This window comes from Rattus norvegicus, chromosome 7, assembly GCF_036323735.1.
Source record: "Rattus norvegicus strain BN/NHsdMcwi chromosome 7, GRCr8, whole genome shotgun sequence".
NCBI lineage: Eukaryota > Metazoa > Chordata > Mammalia > Rodentia > Muridae > Rattus > Rattus norvegicus.
In genome coordinates this window covers 80,998,178-81,021,181 of record NC_086025.1, presented here as the reverse complement: position 1 = coordinate 81,021,181, position 23,004 = coordinate 80,998,178, and the positions used below count along the sequence as shown (strand labels likewise).

General features: G+C 36.7%; 1 protein-coding gene across 7 annotated transcripts in view; it reads left to right on the top strand.

Annotated features, from left to right (window-relative positions):
- Csmd3 (CUB and Sushi multiple domains 3) overlaps nucleotides 1–23,004 on the top strand; it is a 1,319,129-nt gene that overhangs the window by 935,288 nt on the left and 360,837 nt on the right. For all 7 annotated transcript variants that reach the window (XR_010053386.1, XM_063264433.1, XM_063264432.1 and 4 more), the window contains one exon: nucleotides 15,513–15,669. Coding sequence is in view for 6 of the 7 variants with exons in the window: in XM_063264433.1 (XP_063120503.1) it covers nucleotides 15,513–15,669 (157 nt within the window). In the remaining variant the exon portion in view is untranslated. The remainder of the gene's footprint in view (nucleotides 1–15,512; nucleotides 15,670–23,004) is intronic.

Below are 23,004 nucleotides of genomic sequence, written 5' to 3'. Positions count from 1 at the left end.
GCAAGCTGTCATCATGAAGCTTGACCTGATTCCTGAAGGGGTTCTGCATATATCAACTGATTTCAGGCACTGATTAGATAGAATATTGAAACAAAATGAGATTGAGGTTTAGTTATTTCTTGTGTAACACGAGTAAATGAACTTGGTATTTTTAAAACAAATGAAAGTCTGGACAGTGAGTTCCATAAACTTAAATTTATTAGGTATTATTTCTTGAAACAATATAAGAGAAATTATGCTACTTTTTTTAGAATAGGCCATATTAAATAAAATACACACCCAAAGATTTTATCATATTTAAAATAGGAAAACAAAGGGTAACAATCTGAAAGAAATGCTCTATTTGCGTCTTTCTGATCAGATGTAATTTCATCATCTCTTTTTAATATAGCTTTCTTTTGAGTGAAAAAAGCAATTGTTTTGGTTTGTTTTCTTAGATGTATGCATACCTCCATGTTTAATTTATCAACAATTTTTCTTTGGTAGCTCAGCTTTGCTGTCTTCTTGCCTTTATACTTTCATAGAAATATATGTTAATATATTTGAACAGATATATTAGCAAGATCAGCTTCATTGCCTGATTACTATAATGCTCTTTAAAAAACAAATCTTTCAGGCTGGAGAGATGACTCAGTGGTTAAATGCACTGACTGCTCTTCCAGAGGTCCTGAGTTCAATTCCCAGTAACCACATGGTGGCTCACAACCATCTGTAATGGGATCTGATGCCCTCTTCTGGTGTGTCTGAAGACAGTGACAGTATACTCACACACATAAATATATAAGTCATTTAAAAAAACCTGCACATCTTTCTAATCCCATAATGTTTTTTCACTTTGACTTAGTGGGTATATGGATACTAGTAAAATTGCATAGCTAGAATATCAAGCTTAATGCTATGATATTTTAACCCCATTTTCTTTCTACTTTCTTTTTCTATGTTTCTAAATACAGTGTAGCCTGTGAAGTTTTGTGACTGTTCAATACGATCAACTGAAATTAAGGTCATTTTTATCCCCAAATCCTTTTTCTTTCACTTCCTTATTTATTAAATATTATATTGTAAACTATGTTTTGAAAAATACCTTAAAATTTATTTTCTAAAAGGAAGATGTATTTCTTGATTGAAATTGATAAGAATTTATATTACATATATAAATAAATAATATATTGAATATTATATTATATGTAATATATAATATATGTAGAGAGAAACAGGCAATATTGGCCTATTTTTTAATAAAAGAGCAATGTGTCAGGAACCATCTAGGAAAGGCTAAGTCTAGCAGGTGACCTTCCCAACATTTGTGCATGACTTATGAAGGGTGGACTCACAGAGGCCAGTTCCCAAGAGACTTCATCTCAGCAATGCTTCATGAAGCAAATATGCCTTTCCTATAACTGCAATAGCCTAAGTACTTCTGAGCATTAAAAAGACTTATTGCAGATCAACATACCTAAAGATGAACTTTTATGAACTTATGTTGTTTATATGAATTAAAGATTTAATAATATTCATACTTTGATTCAAATAATTTTATGAAGAAAGTTTTAAGAGATGATTATACTTGTTTTGCTAGAAAGATGTAAAAAGTTAGAATCAAAAACAGAGTACACCCATTCCTCATAAATAGTAAGTAAAGACTTCATAATAAGGAATACACAAGTTTCCACAATTACATTAAAAAAAGAAATAGACTTGAGACAAATTTGTGATTAAGGAAAAACATTCATTATAGGTCAGAACCAAGGATGGAGCCGCAGGTGTGCACTGTGAGAAACTAAGGCCGTGTAAAAACTATTGATGTGAACTTACAATGAGGTTACAGAATGAAACACTGCTTTCACTCCTTCAACTTGTTATTCACATCCTTCTGTAAACCTCCATTTTAGTTATATATGAAGTAATTCTTTATTACCCAGAGAAATTTGGTCTAAAAGCTATAAAAAGCTGAAAGCAATAAAGAAAGATGGTGATGCTATCTCTGCTTCACCTGGTGTATGTGTCATCTGGGTGAGTGAGTTCTCACTTTTCTTTTTTATTTTTTTGGTTCAAAAAGAGTTAATGAGCCTCTTCTGTTGGCCAACAAGGGACTCTTGGTTGACTCACCAGGGAAAGGAGCACTAGCAATTACCTTTATTTAATTCACTGCTGGTAAACAGGATATGTTAAACTCCAGAAATCAGCACTTATTTAAGCACAAATAATAAGAATATTACAGGGTAAAAGACGAGTACTTTTTAAAGTATAAAGCTTTAAGTTCCCAAAGCTTATTTAGGCACAGAACAGTAAGAAAGAATTACGTTTCCAGCGCTTATTAAAGCATAAAATAAAAAGAAAGTTAATTTTCCAGTCCTTATATTAACACAAAACAGTAAGAAAGAATTAAATTTCTAGCACTTAATATAACACAGAGTTAAAGAGAAGACAAACTGTCCTTTAATAAAGCACAAATAGTAAGAGTATGAGGCCAGGGATCATTCATTCTTTAGCCTTTGTCCAATTTTGTGTTCCACTTCAGCTCAATCCCTTAATAGCCAGAACAAGGTTGGTCATCTAGCCCAGCCCAGCTTTGAACTCTGAATTCATCGAGAACCTCTGAGCAAGATGACTTGATTGTAAATGTGTGCCTGTAAACATAGCATGTATAACTGTATAGTACAGCACATGATTAAAGCAATACTTTCAGAAGAAGACTCTCATAATATCGATCACTGAAGACTCACAGAGTTATATTAAGTATTATGTCTTTAATTACTGCTGATGCCCATTGTCCATAAGAAACTAACATGTGATCTTTACAAAATCAGTTAATCAAACTAAATATATTTCAGACAATATATCAATTTTTGTGTTTGTTGTTGATGTTACTTTTCTTTAGACAGACTCTTGTTGATAAGTAAAGTGGAATGGTATTTGGATGATTTGAATACAACTTATGCCCTGATAATTTCAAGAGATCTATCTATACAGACCTCTATATAATACCAAATACCTAAAGCACAATGTGTTTGTACTGATATAAAAGCTTTATAAGAAATAGAAACCACTGTTATTTATTCATAGGTATTCATCAACACTGCTGACTCTAATTCAAGATAACTTCTGCCTCATTTTGTCTCTTATACTTCCATGTTCCCTTCTATGGAAATTTAAAATGTAAATAAGCTGTAAGAGCCTACAGAGTGAGTGGGAGGCTATAGAGTGCAAAAGTCACATGTGCAGAGAGCAGAAAGGACCTCCCTACAGCAGAATTCAGCATTTCTATGTAGAGAAAGATTAACTTAATGTGGTTAGAACAGAATTTGTTATGCATCCTGAAAATATCAAAAGGCTGCATTTGTATATATTGGAAATTAAAATCTGCTTTTTTAAAAAATAAAATAGCATTTAGGTCCAGGTTGGCAGAAGATGCCAGACAATGCCATCTTCTGCTACATATGCAGCCGGAACCATGAGTCCCTCCATGTATGCTTTTTCAATGGTGTTTTAGTCCCTTGGAGCTCTAGAGGGTATGGTTGGTTGATATTGTTGTTCTTCCTATGGGGTTGCAAACTCCTTCGGCTCCTTCAGTCCTTTCTCTAGTTCCTCCATTCTCTAGTTCTCTCACGCTCAGTCTGATGGTTAGCTGCAAGCACCCTCATCTGTATCAGTAAGAATCTGGCAGAGCCTTTCAGGAGACATCCATATCAGGCTTCTGTCAGCAAGTACTTCTTGGCATCAGCAATAGTAACTGGGTTTGGTGGAAACATGAGATAGATCCCCAGGTGTGATCGTCTGGATGACCTTTTCTTTGGTCGCTACTCCACTCTTTGTCCCTGTATTTCCTCCCATGAGTATTTTGTTTTCCCTTATAAGAAGTACTGAAGCATCCACAATTTGGTCTTCGGTGTTCTTGAACTTCATATGGTCTGTGAATTGCCTCTTGGGTATTCAGAGCTTTTGGGCTAATATTCACTAATCAGTGAGTATATACCATGTTTGTTCTTCTGTGATTGGGTTACCTCACTCAGGATGATATTTTCCAATTCTGTCCATTTGCCTATCAATTTCATGAGGTCATTTTTTTGATAGCTGAGTAGTACTCCATTGTGTAGCTGTGCCACATTTTCTGTATCTATTCCTCTGTGGAAGGGCATCTGGGTTCTTTCCAGCTTCTGGCTATTATAAATAAGGCTGCGATGAACATAGTGGAGCACATGTCTTTGTTATATGTTGGGGCATCTTTTGGGTATATGCCCAAGAGAGGTATAGCTGGGTCCTCAGGTAGTACAATGTCCAATTTTCTGAGGAACCTCCAGACTGATTTCCAGAATGGTTGTACCAGTCTGCAATCCCACCAACAATGGAGGAGTGTTCCTCTTTCTCAATATCCTTGCCAGCATCTGTTATCACCTGAGTTTTTGATCTTAGCCATTCTAACTAGTATAAGGTGGAATCTGAGGGTTGTTTTGATTGCATTTCCCTGATGACTAAGGATGTTGAACATATCTTTAGGTGCTTCTCAGCCATTTGGTATTCCTCAGCTGAGAATTCTTTGTTTAGCTCTATATCCCATTTTTAATAGGGTTATTTGGTTCACTGGAGTCTAACTTCTTGAGTTCTTTGTGTATATTAAGTATTAGCCCTCTCTCAGATGTAGGATTGGTAAAGATATTTTCCCAAACTGTTAGTTGCCATTTTGTCCTAATGACAGTGTCCTTTGCCTTACAGAAAGTTTCTAATTTTATGAGGTCCCATTTTTCAATTCTTGATCTTAAAACATAAGCCATTGATTTTCTGTTCAGGAAAATTTCTCCACTGCCTTTGTGTTTGAGGCTCTTCCCCACTTTTTCTTCTTTAGTCTGAGTGTATCTGGTTTGATGTGTAGGTTTTTGATCTCCTTGGATTTGTGCTTTGTATAAGGTGATAAGAATGGATCGATTTGCATTCTTCTACATGTTGACTTCCAGTTGTTAGGTACCAATCCACTAAAAACCAGTCAGAACGGCTAAGATCAAAACCTCAGGTGAAAACAGATGCTGGCAAGGATGTGGAGAAAGAGGAACACTCCTCCATTGTTGATGGGATTGCAAGCTGGTACAACCACTCTGGAAGTTAGTCTGGAGGTTCCTCAGAAAACTGTACATTGGACTACCTGAGGACCAAGCTATTCTACTCCTGAGCATATACCCCAAGGGTGCTCCAAAATACAACAAGGATCCTTGCTCCACTGTGTTTATAGCAGCCTTATTTTTTTAATAGCCAGAAGTTGGAAAAAACCCACATACCCTTCCACAGAGGAATAGGTACGAAAAATATGGCACGTCTATACAACGGTGTACTACACAGCTATCAAAAAAGTGACTTCGGGTTGGGGATTTAGCTCAGTAGTAGTAGTAGTAGCTCAAGGCCCTGGGTTCGGTCCCCAGCTCCGGAAAAAAAAAAAAGAAAAGAAAAAGGAAAAAAGAAAAAAAATGACTTCATGAAATTCATAGGCAAATGGACAGAATTAGAAAATATCATCCTGAGTGTGATAAACCAATCATAAAAAACCACTCATGGTATGCACTCACTGATAAGTGGTTATTAGCCCCAATGCTCGAATTACCCAAGAAACAATCCACAGACTACAAGAAGTTCAAGAAAAGGAAGACCAAAGAGTCAATGCTTCAGTCCTTCTTAAAAGGGGAAACAAACATATTCACAGGAGGAGATATGGAGACAAAGTTTGGAGCAGAGACTGAAGGAATGGCTTTTCAGGGCCTGCCCCACCTGGGGATCCAGCCCATATATGTACAACCACCAAACATAGACAATATTGGTGAAGCCACAAAGTGCATGCTGACTTGAGCCTAGTATAACTGTCTCCTGAAAGGCTCAGTAAGAGTGTGACAAATACAGAGGCGAATGCTATCAGCAGACCCTTGAACTGAAAACAGGGTCCCCTATGGAGGAGTTAGACAAAGGATTGAAGGAGGTAAAGGGGCTTACAACCCCATAAGAACAAAAATACCAACAAACCAGAACTCTCAATGACTAAACCACTACCCAAAAGTACACATGGGTAGATCCATGGGTCCAGCTGAGTATGTAGCAGAGAATGGCCTTGTAGCGCACCAATGGGTGGAGAAACCCTTTGTCCGGTCAAGTCTGGACCCCTCCAGTGTAGGGGAATGTCAGAGCAGGGAGGCGGAAAGGCAGGGTGGTTGGGGAGAGGGAACACCCTTAGAGCAGAAGGTAGAGGGGGATGGGATAGTAGGCTTATGGACAGGATACTGAGAAAAGGAATAACATTTGAAATATATATAAAAATATCAAATAAAAAAATAAACTAAAAAAAATGTTGTCTTTTACCACTGGATAGTTTTAACTCCTTTGTTAAATATCAAGTGACCATATGTGTGTTTGTCATTTGAGTTTTCAGTTCTCTTCCATTGTCTACCTGCCTGTCTCTGTACCAATACCATTCAATTTTTATCACTATTTGCCACGCGCTATCTCGCCAGCAAGAACACGCGGGGACACACAAATCCTTCTGCAGCTAAAACGTTTATTGTATCTTAAAGAGAGGGCACCCTAGCGCGGCGCATCTACACCTGATTGGTCGCTTACCCATGATCTCATAGGCATACCCCGGAGTGGGCAAAGACCTGGCATGAAGGCACTCTTGCACATGCGCACACAGTTAACTTCCTGAAAGGAAGTCGGCTGGCGCGGCGGAGGCCAGCGCCATCTTGTAATGGTGAAAGCTATCCCGGCTTTCCACGTGGGGCACAGTGGAAACCAGCACCATCTTGTGGTGGTGAATGTTATTGCGGCTCTCCACATCTCCCCCTTATTGTTTTACTAATAAGAGGCTGGTCTAGGTCCCTGTAGTTACATCCATCCGCTGTGGCTCCTGTCTTAGGTCGTTCTTCTGTGTCACAGCCTTATCTGTCGAAGGGTAACCCTATCGCCACCGGGCGCTGTGTCTTAGATTGGTCTGTGCATGAGGAAAATTGCCCGTTTCTGGATACTGCAGTGCTGTGTGACAGTAACTGATAAACGACCTAGGGCGAACTCTATAAAAGAGACTAGCCAGAAAGTGAGTTAGTGGGGAAATCATGATCACCCTATCGCGTGTAATGAGGAAACCTCAGCAATGTAGAAGGGCTGATCAAAGAATCATTGAGTCTCTCTCATCCCAGTGTAATGGATCCACAAATCCATGGGGTGCAAGAGCAGAGAACTCAGATACCGACTAATTTTTGAGGATAGATAACCAAATTCCAGGGGAGGCCCCTTGTTCAATGGCCACAAGTGCTTGAGTGACAACGACCTTGTCACGTTTCTGTTGAGATATGAGTTTGCAAACCAACCATAGCATGAACAGTAATCCACAGCATAGGGCTGCACCAAACAGAGACACTCCCAATAAGTAGTGGGCACCTCATCTGGTTCTCCTCAGCTGCTACCACCAAGGGCCGTAGTCAAGCCGCTCCTATAATAAAATTTAGAATTCTCAATTGTTAGCAACTACTCCAGAAAGTTCACCCACTGTGTTTGCCTAACAAGAGATTGGGGGGAGGGTAAATCCAGACACTGCAGACACAATGGCTATAGCAGTAAATGGCTGCTACAATAGCAGCGAAAATAACAAGGTCTTTCCCAGGACAGTTCAGGATCAGCCATTCTTTTCTGGAACAACCAGCAGGCAATGGAACCATGTCTGAGATCTGCACAACCAGGGAAGGTTTCCCCAGTCCACAGCAGCTTAACGCAGGTGGCATTCCTGTGAAGCTACAGACTGCAAAATGACAACACCAGTTAAGGCAGCAAGAGTCACCAGGGGAATGAGGGGCCAGCAACGGCTGGAGTCCAGTCTTCTCCAGAAAGCAGCAGTGCACAGAGGGTCAGAGAGCAGGCCACAGTAGGACGGGACACACGCAGCGGTAACACTGACTGCAGCAACGCCAAAATCTCTGTGATGACAAAAGATGAAGGGGAAACTTCTATCTTCCTCTCAGGGCAGAGGAATGACTCTAGGGACCCGAACCACGAGAGCTGAATCTTCATGCAACCAGGATCAGCAAGTCTCACCAACCACCTCTGGCAGCTGGCACACTCTTGTAGCATCCTGTAGAAAACACAAACATTCCCTCTTCCCCATATAAAATATCTGAACAGGATCATGCCAATACGTGCATCTTTCTATTTCACCTAGGCAGAAGTATGTCCATTTGTAGGGTGCCATAAACTCTCAAGGGTTCCTTGGCATCCAAATTTTAAAATTGAAATAAAAGGAGCATTATTTAGCATACAGGGAAAACTCCCCCTTTTTATTTATTAAAATATTAGGAAGAATGAGATTTTTTGACTAATTGTTCCTTTGTAAGGCCTATAATCTGTCTGGTATCATTGCCCTCCCTTGTTAAGGAGCCCAGGCAATCTAGTTTGAGTTCTTAATGTCCTATAAAGTAACAGTATTTAGTGTTCTTAACCACTAAGCCATTTCTCTAGCACCTCACAAACTTTATTTACCTAAACATAAGCATTAATTAGAAATGTCAAAACCAGTAAAATATTGTCCAATTTCAGTCTTACTAGAAATCTCTGAGCTGGCGGGGTGAGGCTGGGAATTGAAAGTAAGCAAATGGAGTCTTCCTCTTTTCATATCAACTCCATTACCATTTTCAAAGAGCTGGGTCTATGGTTTTGTTTAGTTGTCTGAGCCAGAGCACTGAAAGGACAGTGAGTTGTCAGACAATTCACACTGAAATCATCACTCACTGATTTCATGTAGAAAACTTGTCTCTAGTAAAGCATTAAGTAATTGAAATCAATTGTAAACCACAAGCCACACATTGGCTCTCAGTATGTGAATTGAAAGCTTGATTTAAAAACAGTGGCTAAACCACGGAATTTAATAATCTGTGTTGAAGCAACAGAAACTCAAGAGAATAAACAAGTGATCCAATCATACATGTAGCCTTTTCATTAGATGAACCACCTATAGATACAGTAAGCACATTTCCTATGGGTTGTATGTGCAAATGTACAGGAAGTACAAAAGCATGTAAAGAGTAAAATTATCAATTTTGCCTGAAAAATTTGTATATGTAATAGGCCAAATATCAGTATTTTGAAATAACCAATTTACTGTTGTTTGGAATAAGGTATGTTTTACCAGGTTTCTTTTTAAAATACTTCCATGACTCTAGCCTACAATTCTGTATTAACACAACTGAAGCTTTATCTCCAATGAGGATAACAAAAGCTTAAGTCCTCTGGTAAAGTGAGGTATTTTGGCAATTAACATATCCTTAGAAGCTTAAAATTAGTTTCAAATATTCTTCTCTGGAGTAGTGTAACAGCTACTCCCCAAATATTAAAGCTCATTTTGAGAGCAAAGATTTGTAGTAAAAATTTCCATATACACTGAAAGATTCAAAGTTCTAACTTCTTACATTGACGAAGCAACAAAATTACATAATATAAGGCTATTAGCCATTCCTAATGATATCACTTTATGGGCTCTCTAAAATTATAAGCAAGCTCACGAAATGAAAGCTCACAATCAATCCTCTAAATCTATCTTGAAATGGCAATTGGAGTAAGCAAACTGGCTGTAATGCTCTCACAAGTTCCGAAACCTCATCAATCCTTTGTAAATCCTGTAACAATCTCTACCTGTTTGATTTTTTCTCAATTATAAATACGTTTGAGAGAGTCAATGTAACACTGGCAATCTTTAATCAAATCTTTAAGTTCTCCTTGTAACACCAGAGCACAACCACAACTTTGGAAAGTCACCTGAGTCCTAAGTATGTGACTAGGCAGCTGTTCTTGGGACAGTGGAATTAGCATCAAAATACAGATAGCTTCAGGGTAAACCACAAATTTGGAAAGTAAAACTCAACCTCTAACAAACTAGCTTCTAAAATCCAGTCTCCAAAACACCGCTACAAAGTTTGACTGTCAATTCCTATAAATGAATGCACGATGGTGTGGTCTCCAATACCTCAACAAAGAGACATTGTCCTAAATTCTTTTAGAAGCCTGGTTTCTAGAGTAAGAATTCCATAAAAATATTATCTCAATTTAGACCTGTTTCCCTAGGTTGGCTCATGCCACATGTTGTCTAGAATGACTTCGACCAAATTACCAGTTTTATGTCAACTTTCTGTTACCAATGTTATACCTTTCTAACCATATCCAATAACTTAAAAGCCAATAATCCATGAACAAGGCATGTAGAGCATATTTATACATTTAGAACCAATGAGAAACAAAATTGAAGTGGCTACACATATCTTTAATATTTAGACCAAGCACCATTTTTACCTTTTTAGCTATGATTTTGTCACCTGTTGAGTCTAATAATCACAGTCAAAGATTTTCTAAGGGAAACAGCCATCAGTTTTATTACCATAGAAGCTGAGGAGCTGCTGGTGCCTTTAAGATCAGCTCGTGCAGATGCTCAGCCCCCCGGGCAGCTTCTCCAGCTGACCTAGACTCCTGGCTACAGGTACAGGGCTCTAAAGGCCTGATTGAAACTGTTTTTTATTCATTTGTTCCTTTTTTGAAACGAGTTAAAACCAAATCAAGGTGTGAACGACCAGCAGATAACGTTTTAGCCATTTTTTCTTTTGAACATGAAACATAAAACATTTAAGCAACAAGAAACAAAAACCACAGACATAAACTGACATAACACGTACAGCTTGGTGCACCAAGGACAGACAATAGACAAAGGGGAAAGCCTAGATTGTGTTCCACGAAAGGAACCCAGATTCCAATAGGAGTCAGCAGAGAGGTAGGATTTCCCCTTTCCTACCACTTCCACGGTGACCATCCACTCGAGTGGAGTTGATATGGATGATGGATTGTCTCAATTCCTGGACTAGTCCATCAACGTGTTGAAACCAAATTCCTGTAAGATACTGAGATATATTACGGGATATCTGAGCAGCACGTCTGACATTCACAAATGGTATGGAAGTGAAACACAGTCCTGAATATTTCCACTCACAACCCAATTACATTAACTCCATCAAGCTGTGCATGGGCATTGAGATGTCCTTTTGTTTGATTATCCTGAATAAATTTTCAGGTGGTCTATCTCTATCAAATCTGATCAGTATGACTCTGTGAAGCTCTTCTTCATAGCAAGCTGCCTCATCTTCTAAATCCTCTTCCTCAGAGGAGCCAAGCTCATCTGTCTCTGAGCTATCAAGCTCTAAAGCCTCTAACTCCTTTACCGGATAAAGGCTTCTCCTTTTCAAAACTTTTTTCTCCTTTCTCTGTTTCTCTCCCGGGGCGTTCTTTCCCCAACCTCTCGCTCCCTCAGATCTGAAGTCTTTGGAAGGGTCTTTTTGCTTATATTTATCTTTTCTCTTTGAGCTCTTTAATTTTTTATCCCGCTCTGTTTCTGACATGCTGCCTTGTAACTTCCCTAGCACTCTCTGTCCTGCTATTACAGTTGGGCAGCTCCCATCTTCCAGGCACGACCTCTGACGTTGTCTAGCAGCAGCCAAAAAATCAAAAACCAAAAGAGAAAGCATGAAGCCTGCTAAAACAATAACAAAAACTTCCGCCGCATCTTCTAGCGGGGGAGAGAAGTGAGACAGATCAAGACCAAACATATCTTTCAGAGCTTACCTAAAACACTGCAGTTCTGGATTCCCTCCGCGGATGGAGGACCCCTCTCTCGGCGCCTGGCGATGGTGTGGCATTTTTTCCCAGGTTTCGGCACCAGATGCCCCGCGCTATCTCACCAGCAAGAACACGTGGGGACACACGAATCCTTCTGCAGCTAAAACGTTTATTGTATCTTAAAGAGAGGGCCCGGGGTGCCAGCATGGTGCGGCTTATATACACCCTAGCGCGGCACATCCACACCTGATTGGTCGCTTACCCATGATCTCATAGGCATGCCCCGGAGTGGGCAAAGACCTGGCACGAAGGCACTCTTGCACATGCGCACACAGTTAACTTCCTGAAAGGAAGTCGGCTGGCGCGGCGGAGGCCAGCACCATCTTGTAATGGCGAAAGCTATCCCGGCTTTCCACATGGGGTGCAGTGGAAGCCAGCGCCATCTTGTGGTGGCAAATGTTATTGCGGCTCTCCACAACTATTGCTCTGTAATACAGCTTGAGGTAAGGCATGGTGGTTCCCCTAGATGTTCTTTTATTGTTGAGAATAGTTTTTGCTATCCTGGGTTTTTTGTTATTCCAAATGAATTTGTAGATTGCTCTTCCTTTGATGGCGATTGCATTGAATCTATAGGTAGCTTTTGGCAAGATGGCCACTTTTACAATTTTAATCCTGCCAATTCATGAGCATGGGACATCATTCCATCTTCTGAAATATTCTTCTATTTCTTCAGAGATTTGAAGTTCTTGTCATATAGATCTTACTCTTACTTGGTTAGAGTCACACCAATGTATTTTTTGTTATTTATGTATTGTATGTTATTGTGAAGGGTGTCTTTTCCCAAATTTCTTTCTCAACCTGTTTATCATTTGAGTAGAGGAAGGCTACCGAGTTGTTTGAGTTAATTTTATATCCAGCCAGTTTGCTGAAGTTGTTTATCAGGTTTAGGAGTTCTCTGGTAGAATTTTTGGCATCACTTAAGTATACTATCATGTCATCTGCAAATAGTGATATTTTGACTTCTTCCTTTTTGATTTATATCCCTTTCACATCCTTTTATATTCTAATTGCTCTGGCTAGAACTTTGTGTACTATATCGAATAGGTTGGGAGAGAGTGAGAATCTACTCTCTGATTTTAGTGGGATTGCTTCAAGTTTTTCTCCATTTAGTTTGATGTTGGCTACTGTTTTGCTGTAAATTCCTTTTATTATGTTTTGTTATGGGCCTAGAATTCCTGATCTTTCCAACACTTTTACAATGAAGGGGTATTGAATTTTGTCAAATGCTTCCTCAGCATCTAATGAAATGATCGTGTGTTTTTTCAATTTGTTTATATATTAGATTATGTTAATGAATTTCTGTACACTAAACCATCTCTGAATCACTGGGATGAAGCCTACTTGATCATGGTGGATGTGTTTTTGATGTGTTCTTGGATTTGGTTTGCATGAATTTTTTTGAATATTTTTCCATCGATATTCATAAGAGAAATTGGCTGAAAGTTCTCTTTCCTTTTGGGTCGTTGTGTGGTTTAGGTATGAGCACAGTTGTGGATTCCTAAACCAAATTGAGTGCCTTCTGTTTTAGTTTGTTGAATAGTTTGAAGAGTATTGGTATTAGGTCTTCTTTGAAGGTCTGATAGAATTCTGCACTAATCTCATCTAATTCTGGTGTGTGTGTGTGTGTGTGTGTGTGTGTGTGTGTGTGTGTGTGTTGGGAGACATTTAATGACTGCTTCTATTTTTTTAGGGGTTAGGGAATCATTATGCTTTAACTTAATCTACTATATCCATTAAATTAATCTACTATATAAACAAACTCAAAGGGGAAAAATATTTCATTCAATGCTCATAGAGCATTGTATCAATGGCTTATCTGATCCTGATTTAACTTTGGTACCTGATATCTCTCTAGAAAACTGCTCATTTCCTCCAGATTTTCCAGTTTTGTTGAATATAGGCTTTTATAGAAGGATCTGATGTGGTTTTTTTTGTTTTGTTTTTTTTTTTTTTAATTTCCCTGCTCTTGTTATGTCCCCTTTTCATTTCTGATTTTGTTAATTTGGATACTGTCTCTTTGCCCTTTGATTAGTCTGGCCCAGAGTTTATATATCTTGTTTATTTTCTCCAAGACAAAGTTCCTGGTTTTGTTGATTCTTTATCCAGTTCTTTTTGTTTGTACTTGGTTAATTTCAGCCCTGTGTTTGAATATTTCCTACAGTCCGTTCCTCTTGGGTGTATTCACTTCTTTTTGTTCTAGAGCTTTCTGGTGTGCTGTTAAGCTGTTAGTGCTTGTTCTCTCCAGTTTCTTTTTGGAGACACTCAAAGCTATGAGTTTTTCTCTTAGCACTGCTTTCATTGTGTCCCGTATGTCTGGATTTATTATACCTTCATTTTCTTTAAATTTTAAAAAGTATTTAATTTCTTTTTTTCTTTTTTGACCAAGTTATCATTGAGTAGATCATTATTCAGCTTCCATGAATATGTGGGAATTTCTGTTGTTTTTGTTGGTATTGAAGACTAGCTTTAGTCTGTAGTGATCTGATAGGATGCATGGGATTATTTTAATCTTCTTGTATCTGTTGAGGCCTGTTTTGTGGCTGTTTATATGGTCAATTTTTGAGAAGTTACCATGAGGTGCTGAGAAGAAGCTATATGGTTTTGTTTTAGGATGAAATGTTCTATGGATAGCTATTAAATCCATTTGGTTCATAACTTCTGTTATTTTCACTGGGTCTCTGCTTAGTTTCTGTTTCCATGATCCCTCCATTACTGAGAGTAGGGTGTTGACATCTCCCACTATTATTGTGTGTGGTACAATGTGTGCTTTGAGCTTTAGTAAAGTATCTTTTATGAACGTGGGTGCTCTTACATATAGATCATAGATGTTCAGAATTGAGATTTCATCTTGGTAGAATTTTCCTTCGGTGAGTATGAAGTATCTTGTCTTATATATTTTTTTTTGATGACATTTGGTTGAAATTCCATTTTATTTGATATTAAAATGACTACTCTGGCTTGTTTCTTGGTACCATTTGCTTGAAAAAAACTTCTAGCCTTTTACTGTGAGGTAGTGTCTGTCTTTGTCACTGAGGTACATTTCCTGTATGCAGAAAAATGCTGAGTCTTGTTTACCTATCCAGTCTGTTAGTCTATGTCTTTTTATTGGGGAATTGAATCCATTGATGTTAAGAGATATTAAGGAAAAGTGATTGTTGCTTTCTATTATTTTTCTTATTAGAGGTGGAATTATGTTTGTGCAGCTATCTTCTTTTGGTTTTGTTGAAAGAAGATTAATTTCTTCCTCTTTTCTTTTTTTTTTTTTTTTTTTTTTTTTTTTTTTTTTTTTTTTTTTTTGGTATGGTTTCTCTCCTTGTGTTGAAGTCTTTTAAGTATTATCCTTTGTAGGGTTGGATTTATGGAAGGGTATTTTGTAAATTTGTTTTTGTCATGAAATATCTTGATTTCTCCGGTTATGGTAATTGAGAGTTTTGCTAAGTATAGTAGCCTGATCTATTTTTTGTGTTCTCTGTATGATATCTGCCCAAGATCTTCTGTTTTTTGAGTCTCTGTTGAGAAGTCTGGTGTACTTCTGATAGGTCTGCCTTTATATGTTACTTATGTCCTTAGAAACAAAGTTACACAGTAGTTGAAGTTGATATGTATCTTCAGACTAAAAAATTAGTCTAATAATTATTTGAACTTTAGAATTATTCAGGTGGAATCTTCCTTTCTTGTTTGTGAAAGTCATTTACTTCCTTGTTGTTCAATAATACCCTCTTGGGAAAAATAAAATTAGTTGTTGCTCTTTGTAGATATACATAATACATACATACATATTACTTTATGACTGGTTATTTGATCTCACATATTTTAATTATAAATATATTTTTCAGATTTATGATGGAAAAGATAAAACAACGCACCTGCTGGGTGCTTTCACGGGAGCGTCTATGAGAGGGCTGACTCTGAGCAGCACATCAAATCAGCTCTGGCTAGAGTTTAATTCTGACTCTGAAGGGACAGATGAAGGCTTTCAACTCGTCTACACCAGTGAGTACTTTTAAGAAGTAAAATTTGTTAACAAGTATATTTATTTCTAATTATTGCTTCTAGAGTTCACAATTTCTGTAGTTCTGTATTTCTACATGAAGCTAAACAATTTTCTTATGTATGAAAAATTTTCATTTCAATTGGCCATTGATATCTACATCATCTTTATCTATATCATGTATAGAAACATAGTTTCTTTTTACAGATGTGCTGTTTCACTTAGATTTTTGTATTTATTCTTTCATCCTCTGCACCCCAACAACAACCAAACACATGTTAAGACATATTTAAGCTCCCAAAATATCTGTTGAACTTCAACTGAACTTCAAGATACATTATAAACATTTCCCTACTGATGCTTACCAGCCACAGATACCAAATACTTTAATGCTTTAAAAATGTGTAACTATTATACGATTTATCTATTGCTTCATTTTTAAACTTCTTTGCAAATAAATTATGCATAGAAATCCAGAAAACCATTTCTCTTCAACATGTCATTGTACATTTTAGCAGAAAATGACAACTTTTTACTTCTACATGGAAAATTAGGATGTAGGCTAAATACTGACTTAAGATATTTTGATACCTGCATAACGTTGAAACAGGGTACTTATTAAATGTAAAAGAAAATAGAGTTTAGATATGGGACAGGAGTAATGGATCAGCAGTTAAGAGGATGCAGGTTGGATTTCCAACACCCATTCTGGTTAACAATCATCTGTAACTACTGTCCTGGGGGCTCTGATGACTGCTTCTGATTCCAGAGGCACTGCAACACAGCATCATTTGCAAGTAACAGACCTATACAGAAAAAATGAAAGTAAAATCCCTTAAAATGTTTGGAAGCATTAAACAGTTTGTGAATTAAAAAGGTGTGCTTAAAGAGTTAAATATATAAGAAAATAGAAGACCTTGATTGGATACTTAAATCTTTATATCTACTTCAAAGCTACCCTCTCACACCAAAGTTTGGTACATATGTGTGTTTCCTTTACAGTTATTCTAAATTCTTTCCAAATTGTAAAGCAGATTAGATCCTAGCATTCACACTGAGATAATCAAAACAACAGAAGGTCATTTAATTAGCAAGGCTCCAGTGAGGTTATATACAAGGTAGTAGTAAAAATATGTGTCATAATTTATCGAAAGAAATGGTATAAATGTTCCTAGAAAAGAAATAGAATTAAGGAAACATGCACATAGTAGGAGAAAATTGTAGCATTAATCAAGACAGCCAACACACTCCAGGTTATTCTCACATATCCATTTCATCTCATTGTTTTCTTTTGATCTCAAATAAAATATTATTGATGCCTTTATTAGTAGTAGTACTTTATGTATGTATAATTTATATATGTATATATATATATATATATATATATATATTTGAGTTAGTCTCACACAGTCATGATATATTTATATTATACCTGGAATCAAAATATCTTTAATTTATTTCTTTACAGTCCAGTCATTATCCCCCTCCCACTCTGCCTTAAACAACTCCTCACCTCATTCCTCCTCCTCTATCAGTACCCCACCCATACCCCAGTCTCCAAGAGGATGTCCCCACATCCTACCCCACCTTACCCATCCCACCCTTCCAGACTGCCTCACTCCGTGGGGCCTCAAGTCTCTCAAGGGTTAGGTGCATCTTATTGCACTGAGGCCAGACTAGGCAGTCTTCTGCATATGTGTCAGTTGTCTCTTACTAGCTAATGTATGCTGCCTGGTTGGTGGCTCTGAGTCTGAGAGATCTCAGTGATCCAGGTTAATTGAGACTGCTGGTCTTCCTATGGGGTCGCCCTCCTCCTCAACTTCTTCCAGCTTTCTCTCATTCAACCTTAGGGGGTCCCCAACTTCCATCCATAGATTGGGTGTAAGTATCTGAATCTGTCTTTGTCAGCTCTTTGCTGGGACCCTCTGAAGGTAGCCATGCTATAGGCTCCTGTCAGTAAGCACACCATAGGATCAATAATCATATCAGGCCTTGGAGCTTCCTCTTGAGATGAATCCCAAGTTGAGCCTGTCACCAGACCTCCTTTCTCTCAGTCTCTTCTCCATTTTTGTCTATTCAGCTCTTTAGACAGAAACAATTCTGGGTCAGACTTTTTGACTGTGAGGTGGCAACCCCACCCCTTCACTTGATGCCCTGTCTTTGTACTGGAGGTAGACTCTGAGTTCCCTCTCCCCACTTTTGGGCATTTTTATCTAAGTTCCTCCCTTTGATTCCTGAGAGTCTCTCACCTCCCAGGTCTCTGGTACTTTCTAGAAGGTTCCCCCACTCCCAACCCCTGAGGTTGCATATTTCCTTTCATTATGTTGGCCCTCAGGGCTTCTCTTCCGTCTGTCCCACCAGCCCAATACCTGAGTTCATCTTTGTTTTACAAACTATTTTTAGAAATTGGTTAGAGGGTCATTCATGACTTATGAAGTCTCTAATACTCAAAGTATGCTTCATAAACAAATCCTTTTAGCTCTTACATTTGTAGTAATTTTTATTTATTAAAAAGAAAACAAATATTATTGATAATTGTTTATGTCATCTTATCAAAAGCTGACTTGGTAGATGGCTATTATTCATAGCCATGATAATACTATTGGGTTAAATGGTCTCCTGCCATTTCAACTCCTCACTTTACTTACTAAAACTCCTAGTATGGAAATGTTATAGTCTCAAGGGAAAACTTCAAATATATTTGGACTCACTTACCTCTAGTTTCTTGCTTGCAATGATTCAATAATGCTGAGAACAAAGCCATTCCCAGTTACATGTTCTCATTATAGTCAGGCAAGAGCTAATTTTTAATGCCTTCTCTTGTATACTAGCTTTATGAATGTACTACCAATTATTCTATTTAGGTTCTGTAATTTAGTTACTAACATGTTATTGACTCTGCTAACCATGAAAAATAATCAGATGACCCATCAACTTTAACTTTATTCTTAGTGTATAATTTACTTAATGCAAATGTGAGTAGAAAATAAGTACATTACATGGAAGAGCAGGGATATTCCATATGGTTACATGTCCTCAGAACCACTGAGCAGTCACATCATGCATTTGCTTCACTCTTTAAATATTAAAATTAAGCAGGCAATGAAAGAAGCATTGACTATTGGTGCATTATGTAGTACAAAGTCAACCAAGAGAAATATCATAGAAATATCTCTTAATTTTGTAGCTTGCATAAAATACATTGAATATAGTTTCTTTTGCTAGAATAAAAATGTTGTTATTATTTTCAGGATTTCATATCATCAAAACTTTGTACTCTTTATTTGAATACCTACATTGAATCTGTACATTGTTTAAACTTTATTTCTGACATGTTTCAGACCTACTGGTGAGTTTTAAATTTTTAAATTGTTTAAAAGAATATTCACCTGTGTTTCTAGGACATAAAAAAGAAAATTAAGAGAAGGTATTCTAGCAGAAATCTGTAAGTCAATTGCACTTTCCCCCATTCAAAGCACTTTTTGGTAATTCAAAGTGAAATCTGGAAACTATATTCATTAGATGTTCTTGCTGGCAAAGACCTGTCTTTGAGTTCTGCCAGTTAGAGACAGACCTTGAATAACTGAGTTAATAGAATCAATGAAGTTTTTATTCCAAGGGAAGCTATAAGCCAAATGTGATGCTGACAGTTGCCTGTCTTTTTAAGTATTCCAAACTTCCAATTTGCTGAGAAGTGTGGATTATTTTCCACCTTATACATCCTTCAACTTACAAACTTTTCAAAAACATCGAACTGGTTGAATATCAGCTACTAACTTGCAACCACTAAATGGCTTTAATTTTCTTGACTAGGTACTAGTTGCAGTTAAAAACAAGCAACAACCACAAACATCTCTAGAGGCAAAAATATAATAAATTTAAAGGAGACATATTAAAAGAAATCATTTATGTGTAAAAACAAACAAACAAAAAACACTCCGTGAAAAAATATTTTTCCAGCCATCAATTTATAAAAAGGCAAACAAAAAAATATGGGCAAAATACAATATCACAGAAAAAGCATATAAATAAAAATTTTAAAAGGTGCAGAATAGGAAATGTTAATGGCCATTTTCATGTAGTGACCTAGGAACTATTAATTGAAAAATCAGGTGGGAAAGAAATTTAGTAAATATAGTAAAGTTTTTGGAAGTTTTAAGAATCTACCAAGTATAGAGTTGAATGAAATAACCTAAAGTCTGTGGTTTAACAAAATTAACAGTCAGTCAAGGCTGAATAATATGTGAGAATGGGCCACATCTTCATGTTCTGTGAAAGACACAATACCTTTAGCAGGACTTTCTATTATGCTGGCTGGCAGATCAAATTTAGGAAATTCTGTCAGTGACTAATTTTTAGATATGAACTGTCTACATAGAATTTAAACCATCATCAAAAAAAGAAAACCCTAAATGTACTGGAAAATGAAAGGGTAACAATTTAATAATTTCTCTATTTTTGTTTAAAAACTTGACTTCAAGAGATTTGAAGTTGTAAGAGAAAACCTGTGTATGGTGTCATGCTCAATATGTAGCCATAGTCTGATGGCATGCAGATTAATTAGTGATGAATATATATGTTTTATTAGATTACTTAGTGATAAAATGGAATTTAATATTATTCTTCAACATTCCTTATCCCCTTCTACTCTTTATTACATCTATAATAAATGAAATCAACAGAGCACATGCATATGAATTTGAAGTGTTTCCTCTTAGTTAATTAAGAAGAAAATTTATAATCTTATAAGAATATAATCTATACTATAAGTAGATTAGTAGCTCAGTAATAAGTGATTATTTGACACACATGAACATATATAGGGATATATCTCTAATACCATGAAAATTAAATTTTAACTTAAAAATAAAGTTTTAAGTGAAAATTTTTACCTTGCAAAAGTAAGGAAATACATTAAAGAATTCTAAAATAATACTATTTTTAAGAATAGCCCAATTATTAAGTATTTAATTTTTATTTAAAATTTCTCACACTATTTTTTATATTTTTATTTCTGAAATATCATTTATCAGTTCTGTGTTCCCTCTAAACTTTCTCATGTGCTCATAAAATCTTTGTTGGTTAATTTTAAGTACATAGCCTTTATTTTCATTAACTAAAGTTACCCACATATACGCATTCCTAAATGTAACCCCCTCAGTCTGTATACTGTAATTCATATGTCCATTTCAGGGATGACCATGTGATATTGCAGTTATTGTGCTCTTCTCTGGGGAAGATGATTTCTCCTGCTCTCAACATTCCTTCACTGTGGTTTCTTGTGAAAGGTTGATGCCTTGTGTTCTGTCCCCTAAGTTGAAATGTTTGTTTTCCCTACTTACCTCACAATAGCCTATAATTTTCATGAGACTACATAGATTTGATTCTAACATTATTAGTAGATATGGTCTCAAAACAAATTCCCTCAACCACTGGCTCTTCCAATCTTTCCACTACTTGTACCTTGTCCTCAGAGCCTAGGGTGTGGGAGAATTTCGTACATGCATCAAGTGAGATTAGGCTCCAGAACTCTACATTTGGATTGGCTGTGGTTTTCTATAATGTTCTATAATGGTTTCTATACTGTTGTAAAAGGAGAAGTGATGGCTAAACATGTTTGTAATTTATAAAGACAAATAATTTAGCATATCGTTAGGTCTTTTAGCTGCTTAGTGAAGGAGTAGTTTTAAGTACTCCTCCGACCCCACCAGCCCTCCGTAGTTGGTAGATTTCTGCACCAGGCATGATTTGCCTCTAATCTTAAATTGGATTAGAGAGTTGCTGCTCTCCACCAAGCTATGATGGCCACTACCTCACCCTTCAGGCTATCATACTATGGTAGTCATTAGTCATTGTTCTACTTCACAGACATCATATTGGATGAGACTGTTGTTTGCTTCCCTCATTGGAAACTTGCAATTTGCCTTCACATACCATGAAAACTAGGCCTCAGGAAGCATAGTATATATTTTAAACACATTCTTTTGCCTTATTCAACTCCTCTGAGACCTTCCATCCCTGCTTTCCCCACCAAGTTCATGTTCTCTCTCTGTATCTCTTGGCCTCTCTCTTTCTGTTTCTGTTTCTCTCTCTCTCTCTCTCTCTCTCTCTCTCTCTCTCTCTCTCTCTCTGTGTGTATGTGCATGTGTGCTTCTATAATAAAAGAAATTTAAATATTAGTTTCATTTGTCTCCTTCCATTATTAATCTTTTATTGAGACAGTTTCAAAATTTATTTAATTAGTCTACATTAAAAAAATTTTGGGAAGCTAAAGAACCTTTTGTGTAGCAACTTCATAGTTATTATTCGAGATCCTGTGGTATTCATAGCCTCAAGTGCAGTTGAGTAATGGAAAGTTTCTTAAAGATTCTAGACAATACTCTAAGAAAATATGAAAGATAAAATGTTACAGAAGCTATGACATTGTAAAGCCATTGCTGAGGCCTATATAGACCTGTTTTTCTCTAGAATGCCCTGTTCCAGGTCATTATAACAAGATGGGCTATAGACTAAAATAAATAAGTGGTTATAAATAATCCATTCTATTCCTGTGTGTATAGACCTCTATTAAACCATTTCTCTGGCATATATGCAGGAGAAAGTTCACTCCTCAGTTTCACTATCTTTAGACACCATTGTCCTGCAGGTAACACTTTCCCAGGTATTCTAATGCTAGTGCATATGGACCAATTCCTTATAAGTATAAAGGACAAAGGAAAACAAATAAAAAAATTAAAGAACAATACAAAAACCCTCACAAACTGTTTACAGAGGCTTTATTTTGTTTCACATATATAAATGCAAGAAAATGTGCTATATTGTATTCAGATATTGATATATAGAAAAATTTATGTGAAAATAACCTGATTAACATATTAAAGATTTCAGAAGAGAAAAGACAAAATTAAACAACAACAAGATTTGGGAGGGTAAATAGCAAATTGCTTTTATTTTATAATACTTATGTATTTTATGCTATTACTATTAATAAGAATATGTTAATAGTGCATTGGTATGAACGCTGACCTAAAGGAAATTAAGTATATGTTAAAATATGTTATAATTTGTTAGGGAATATTCATTCAATTTTTTAGATTTTTAAATAATACCTTAAAACCAATGAGAAATAAACAAATCTCTTACATGGTAAGGTAAACTCTCAGCTTAACTTGTAGAGAAACTTGGAAGCATATAGGCAATGTCCATTTTGAGTTCATTTTTCTGGTCTATAAATTTTTGTTTCATTACACTATTAAATTCTACAAGTTACAGTGAGTACTAGTCACATACTTGAGGCTTCATTCAAGTCTCTTTAATTGTCAGTGTTAACTGAGCTT